Source organism: Engraulis encrasicolus, chromosome 17, assembly GCF_034702125.1.
Source record: "Engraulis encrasicolus isolate BLACKSEA-1 chromosome 17, IST_EnEncr_1.0, whole genome shotgun sequence".
In the NCBI taxonomy this organism is placed as follows: Eukaryota; Metazoa; Chordata; class Actinopteri; order Clupeiformes; family Engraulidae; genus Engraulis; species Engraulis encrasicolus.
This window is the reverse complement of record NC_085873.1, coordinates 7,044,577-7,052,076: the sequence shown is the minus strand read 5'-3', so window position 1 is coordinate 7,052,076 and position 7,500 is coordinate 7,044,577. Positions and strand designations below refer to the sequence as shown.

Here is a 7,500-nt window from a genome sequence, read left to right as displayed (position 1 = left end):
TTGAATTAGGCCTACACCCGTGTGGATGCCATGAGGTGAGGGAAGAAACACCTTTTGAACTGTCTGCGTCCTCCGAGTGCTCTTTCAAGTGTGCAGGTATGTGTGCTGTCTGTCTTATCACCAGGGTGGCATATGTTTCTGCTTGGACACTTCAATATTACCTGTGTGTGTGTGTGTGTGTGTGTGTGTGTGTGTGTGTGTGTGTGTGTGTGTGTGTGTGTGTGTGTGTGTGTGTGTGTGTGTGTGTGTGTGTGTGTGTGTGTGTGTGTGTGTGTGTGTGTGTGTGTGTGTGTGTACCTCTTGAAGTGGCTGAAGAGTGTGCCCACCAGCTCCCCGATGCGGCTCTCACCAGCGGGGGTCATGCCCTGCAGACACACCACCAGGTCTCGGCCGTCTTTAGTGTGGAAGACCACCAGCTGGTCCTTACCCGGAGACACACTCACGCCCGTCACCTGGGGAGGGGAGAGGGAGGGATGGAGGGAGGGATGGAGGAAGGGAGAGAGAGAGAGAGAGAGAGAGAGAGATACAGAGAGAAGAGAAGAAATAGACAGGAGAACAGCAGAAAAAACAATCACTATTTGAGCTCGGAGTAAGAGATGGCAGGGTACAAAACAAACATGTCATGCATCAGGTCTTGTACTGTACATGTCGACAGTCAGAACATGAAGAAATTAATTTAGGAAAAACAACCGTCTGAAACATAGTATTCACTATTTTCAAGATGTCCTTTTACTGCATCGATTAAAATAGTAAGCAATGTCAGTTACTGTGTAAACCAAAGAGTTAAGCAGCAAACAACTGGATGTCTTGGCAGTTGCACTCCAGATGCTTATACCGAATTAAACTCTTTGGATAACATCACCTGGTTGCATGAGAATTTTTACAGACATATTAAATAGACCCAACGCTCACTCAAACCTAAACCTAGAGAAAAGGACTGCAGTCTTCATTCAAATAGTCTAATTTTGGAAGTCCTTTTTGCTAGAATGATGGAAGATGAAAATGAAAAAAGGATGACAAAGGACAAAAAATAAAACAAGGTTGTTTTTATTGGGCATTGTGTCTGCGATTGTGATTGGAGACAAGATTGTCAGTTGCAATTCTTTGTGGGTTGTACAACCCGACATCAGATCAGCTACGATTTTAAATTCATGTAGTTTGACCTTGTGGTATGGTGAAAGTGAAGAAGTCAAATGCATGCATGGCACCCTGAAAACCTGAGCTCAAAACCAGGAGGGTTGACTTATCCTTTACTTGACTTACGTATCCATTTTGTGAAAATATACTAGATACATGTACTAAATGTAACAAGGGCAGTCAAAATTAGGGTTGTCGTATCGGATCGGATGGATCGGATCGGCTGCCGATATTGGCAAAAAATGTGGATCGGTATCGGATCGGCATGCACGGAAAAATCCGATCCAGAATTCCGATCCATTTTCCTGTTTTGTGTTTATTAATCTCTGAAAAAAACAGGTCAGTTTCTCAAGGAAAAACATTGTGTATTACTCAAATTCACCTAATTCAGTTGGCTAGTTGTTACTAAGAGTAAAAACCCTTTTCAACATGACTGTGACTACAAAGTAAGTAGGCTAAATAACTTTCAACTTAAATACTCCGATAGGCCGGTATCGGAATCGGCCGGTATCGGAATCGGATCGGAAGTGAAATAAAATATCTGCATCGGATCGGAAGTGCAAAAACCTGGATCGGGACATCTCTAGTCAAAATTTACTTTAACTAACACATTACATAAAGACAAGTGCTTTATATAGTGTGCAGACGTTAATAATAATACGTATAAGGACACAGGTATTGAAGTCAGATCAACAAACACATTATGTAAAGACAGGTCTTTTATTTAGTCTATTTAACAGACGTTATGTAAGGACATGCCTTTTATTTACAGCTTTTGTCTGTGAACAATCTAAAAAAGCTACTGAACCAAAAAAAATATGAATACACCTGTGTAAAGCACTATTTTCAGCTCCAAAAATACTTGTTTTTTTATTTTTCCCCAGTAAATTGACTTAGAAAAGTAATTAAACTAATTAAACGTTGTGCACTCCAGTGGACTTTTTGCTCTTTCTTGATCCTTTTAAGAAACCAGCAAGACAAAGGACTCGCACACGCACACGCACACGCACACGCACACGCACACGCACACGCACTTTATAAGTGCTTGGCAACAGTGCTGTGTGCTACATAATCATAACCCCTGGAGATAGGAGTGGGTGTTTTTTTCTTCACCCTGTGTTGAGCTGGAGCAGTGTGCTATGTCAGCTCCTGTTTCTTCTTGTTCTGCTAACTGCTAATGACTGATCGTTTTATCTACCCTGGCGAAACAGCAAGCCCGCAGTTCTAAGGGGGCTTACATAGTCAACAGCATGAAATGCGAGCTAACACATGTTGTTTGCAGACCTTACCACGTTCTCCACAGTGATGCAAGCATTGCTTGCAAAGACAATCCATGGAACACGTCAAGTATCAAAATGTGAGAGGACGCATTTTGCTACACATTGGCACATCGTGATAGAAGAAGCACAACAATGTGTGGCCTTGAGGCCACACATTGGTTGTGGTGTGTTACTTAAGACTACTAGCGCAGTGTCATAGTAGTGTAATGATATGGTAATACATTTCTTCAGTTATTTTTTTGAAGTTAAGCGTTCTAGGTTAGTAAACTACCCAAACATGTCTAATGACAAAAATATTTTTGCCGTCGAGTTGGTCTATGGTCTTTGTAGGCTCACAACAACATGTCTCAGCTGCAGGCTTTGGCAGAACAGAATGACTACAAGCAGAATGACTACTGCGAAAAGTGGCTCTTTGATTGGTCATAGCATTGGGCAGGGCAGTACAAAGGCAAACATAATGTACTTAGTGTATTACGGCCTATGCAAATTCAACCTATCACAATTTTGCAGGTTGATGATTTTGCAATGAAATGAAATTTGCAATTAGACTTAGCATAGCTTGAATATTTGGACAGCAGATGTTTACAAAGAATGATGCCTCCAAATTCCATTTGGTATTTAGTCATCCGATTTGTATTTTTTTGTTCCTTCCCCTTTAAATGCGACCCTGTTTTTTTCATACAAACTTTTCAAGAACCATTCAAGGACAAATATGGGGGGCCCTGTGGTCGAAACAGACGAAAAGTGAATCACATTTTTTTCTCAAAAGAAGGGGGTAGGAACCCTGTGGGCTAAGTTATCGGTGAGATGGGGTCTGGGGGAAACAAATCAGCATCGCACCTCTGAGTCATCGGGGTGCACTGAGTGCATACTGCGTCCAGGCTAAATCGAGTGTTATGCGATATAGGAAATCCATGACCTTGGCCACTCAGCGGGGTGTCAAGTGCCATTTTAGATACAGATGGGTGGAGTGGAATAAAAGGCCGTTGGAGCTTCACGGAGCATACAGGTAAACAAGGCTCAGGGTGCAAGACCCGACAAGGAGGCCAGTTAATGATCCTTTTCACATTCGAGCTTCTCTCTCTCTCTCTCTCTCTCTCTCTCTCTCTCTCTCTCTCTCTCTCTCTCTCTCTCTCTCTCTCTCTCTCTCTCTCTCTCTCTCTCCATATACATGTGGCTCATTGAACACAAACAGCCCAGGCAGTCGAAGAGCAGCCTTGAGGCGATGGGAGTCGGGGAGCTGCCTAGTCGAACACCGCATTACGATTTCGCACAAGAGAAAAAGGAGGAATGGAAGGATGGATGGAGAAGAGAAAAGCAGAGTGAAAGAGTGAAAGAAATCACTATTTCAATTTGATTAAGAAATGAAAAAGCCGCCTCAGCCAGAGTCAACGGCGGCATTTATCTTATCAGCTCCTAAATTTAGTTTTAGCGTCGTGCCCAGGGCTGCTGGCAGCTTTGGCTGGACCCAGGACAAAGTCATACGGAAGGGCCCAATATAAATACAATTAAATGAGAACCCTATACCCCCCGCTCCCTGGGCCGAGGACAACTAACCCATTTGTGCCACCCCTGTCAGCTTCCATGGCTGTACCCCGTCTGTGACACCAAAGTGTTTCCCAACAATCATGTCTGCCCCACAGGCCTTCAGGCGACGGAAGCATTTAATTGGTTGTTGCCGGGGACTTGCGGTATTGTTTGTTGTTGTTATGCGCTGTATTTGATGTGAGGCATGGAAGGGGAAATGAAAAAGTCTTCCCACAAAAAAATCATGGATTGGGTGGTTCTTAATTTCCATGTAAGTGCATCATGCTTAACAACTTGCTTTTACAATGCGGCTGAGTAATAGAGCTGCAGACTGCGGAGGGATTTCTCTCCTTCTCTTAATATTTTTGGGGCTTTTTTTTCCTTTATTTGACAGGATAGTGAAGGTTATGACAGGAAGTGAGTGGGGAGAGAGAGATGGGGAAGGGTCGCCAAAGGACCCAGGCCGGGAATCGAACCCGGGTCGGCCACATAGCAAACGAGTGCCCTACCATTTGTGCTACGGTAGGGTATATTTCTCTCCTTCTCTACTCTCCATGCATGCGGTAGATTGTCCTTTTATTTGTCTGAAATAAATATCCATGCAGGTAGCAGAGCAGAGATAGAAGAGTGCAGTACACAGTATTGCCTTAATACTTATTGTCCTCAGGGAAGACATTTGTCTTGGCCTTCAAAGTCACTACGCCATACATCCACATCACTCATGCATAAAACAATACATACGGTATGATACGTACATGAAATAAATAGAACATGTGCAGACTGTTCACTGCTCAGTGGGTGCAGTATGCACGCTATTTATGAGCGTTTTAATCATGCTTTGCCCATAAAATGATGGCATTTTAAGTTTACAGAAGGTGAGTGCCCTGGTATCTTACAGTCTTTGAAAAAATATTTTTTTATTTTTGGGTCTGAGTCATGGTGTTGATTGGATTATTTTTGGATGCCACCTCTATAAAGTTGGTCATCATTGTATGAACATCCGTGGAGAAAAAAAAAACCTTTGAAAGGTCAGCAGTGACATGCCAAGGCCATGCCCAGGAGGGGATAGTAGGATGGAAAGTGGGGTGAGAAAAGCAGTGCTGTTGAAAGTGTTGATGCAGAGAGAGAGAGAGAGAGAGAGAGAGAGAGAGAGAGAGAGAGAGAGAGAGAGAGAGAGAGAGAGAGAGAGAGAGAGAGGAGAGAGGGGCACTGAAGAGGACCGGACAGCTCTGGTCCCAGGCTGCCTGTCATCATTGCTATGGTGATGGGGAACGGACGACCTAATACTGACACACACACACACACACACACACACACACACACACACACACACACACACACACACACACACACACACACACACACACACACACACACACACACACACACACACACACACACACACACACACACACACACACACACACACACACACACACACACACACTTTCCCTCTCACACACGCACGCACGCACGCACACACACACTTAGTTGCTCTATTGTACAGTGAGGGAAGGAGGTTGGTGCGGGCGGTGTCGGTTATGTAACTGTCTCTGATTCCCCTGGTGCACCCAAAGCACCCTGGGGAGATGAACAGAGGAGTGTAGGAGGGAGAGAAGGGAGATGGGTGGATGAGTTGGGGAGAGAGTGGCAGGAGGAAACACAGAAAGTGTGTGAGAGAGAGGGATAGTAGAGCATGTAAAAACACAAGGGGAAGATGCCGAAAGGTTGTACAGTGTAAATAAAATAGGAACACACGAGGGAGTGGGGGAAGGAGAAAAGAAGAGAGAAGGATAGTAGTAAAGTAATGTGTAAAAACACAAGGGGAAGATGCAGAAATGTTGCATAGTGTAAATAAAAAAGGAATGTGAGGGAGAGAGAGAGAGTTGAGGAGAGAGAGGGAAGAGGGAAGCCAAGCAGACAGAGGCATGGAAAGATGCTGAAGGAGAGACAGAGTAAACATATAAAGGAGGAGAGAGATACTGTATTAGATGGACCAAGACAGAAAGAGAGGGGGATGATGGAGATCAAGAAAAGGATCATGGACAGAAAGTGGTGGAGGAGAGATAAATATAAGAGTGCACAAGAAAACAAGTCTAGTCAAAAAACAGCAGATAAAATTGAGAAGGAGGGGGAGGAGAAAAGAGGAGAAAGACAGCCCCAGAGAGAGAGAGAGAGATCGAGAGAGAGAGAGAGAGAGAGAGAGAGAGAGAGAGAGAGAGAGAGAGAGAGAGAGAGAGAGAGATGGAGAGCGAGAGTGAGAGGAGGTTCTGCAGAAGAAGATGAGCAGGAGAGAACAAAGGATGAGACAGACCCTCGCTCGTCGGCGTGTCTGAGCGGAGGAGAGAAGATGGCAGTAATTAAAGCAAAGCTCCTGAAAAATAAAATCCCCCTCCTCTCCCCTCCCTCTTCTCTCCTCGCATATCATCATACCCAGGCTTCCCTCATACAGCCGCGCTTTCACTAGGACAGCATTAAGCCATTATTATATAAGGAGCCACATTTAAATCTGCTGCTGCCTGCCGTCTGAAGACTGGAGCGCAGGCCAGCTCCCTTTGCCATTTACCGCTTAAATAATACCCTTTACCATGCGGCTCATCCAAAGCCTCTTTTCAGCGGAGGAGAGAGAGAAAGAGAGAGAGCGAGAGAAAGGGAGAGAGAGAGAGAGAGAGAGAGAGAGAGAGAGAGAGAGAGAGAGAGAGAGAAAGAGAGAGAGAGGCATGCAGTCGCATGCACACACACACACACACACGCGCGCACGCACACGCACACACGCACACAATGCCTTCGGAACACCTTTGACTAATGAGACAGGAGTCAAATTAAGACACAAAAGACAGAAATACCAATTAATGCATAGACCAGTGGACTATGAGAGAGAGAGAGAGAGAGAGAGAGAGAGAGAGAGAGAGGGAGAGAGAGAGAGAGAGAGGGCGAGGGGCAGATTGATGCAGGGGCGTAGGCATTTAAGGCAGATTGATACAGCTGCGTAATGAAGTGAGAAAACGAGAACAGAGGAAAAGAGGGACCATCTGAAAAAGAAACGGCGGAAAAAGAAAAAGAAAACGAAAATGAAAACAAAACACAGGCATCACCAGAGGAGGGAAACCTATACAGTATGGGGTGGATCGCTTCTGCACATGCCCGAAACAAAACAACAACGGAGACAGCAGACATCAGCTGATCTGCCACCATCGTGGTCACCATAGCAACCAACCATCTCTAGGGGAAACATTGGCATGGCAACCAGGGGGAGTCAGGACTGGAGGGGTGGATGAGGGGGATAACGTATACATTATACCATATTTACTGTAATATGTGTGACATTTTATTTTGTTATATCTATATATTTATCATATACATAATACATTTCACTCTTCTGATGTGTTTTGCATTAAAGCCTCGAAAATGTGGTTAAGTAAGGTTTTGAACTGGTTCTGAACTGTAAGTAAGGTTCTGAACTGTGCCTTGCCCGCATTGCAAAAGAGCACTGCTCTCGAGTGCATTTCCGACAAATCAAAGAATATATAAAGATTTCCATCCATCCATCCATCCA

The 7,500-nt window shown here is 44.5% G+C and overlaps 1 protein-coding gene across 1 annotated transcript in view; it reads right to left on the bottom strand.

Annotated features, from left to right (window-relative positions):
* Positions 1-7,500, bottom strand: part of myo1d (myosin 1D) — a 221,489-nt gene that overhangs the window by 49,110 nt on the left and 164,879 nt on the right. The window contains exon 21 of the mRNA XM_063221656.1: positions 298-452. Coding sequence (XP_063077726.1) covers positions 298-452 — 155 coding nt within the window. The remainder of the gene's footprint in view (positions 1-297; positions 453-7,500) is intronic.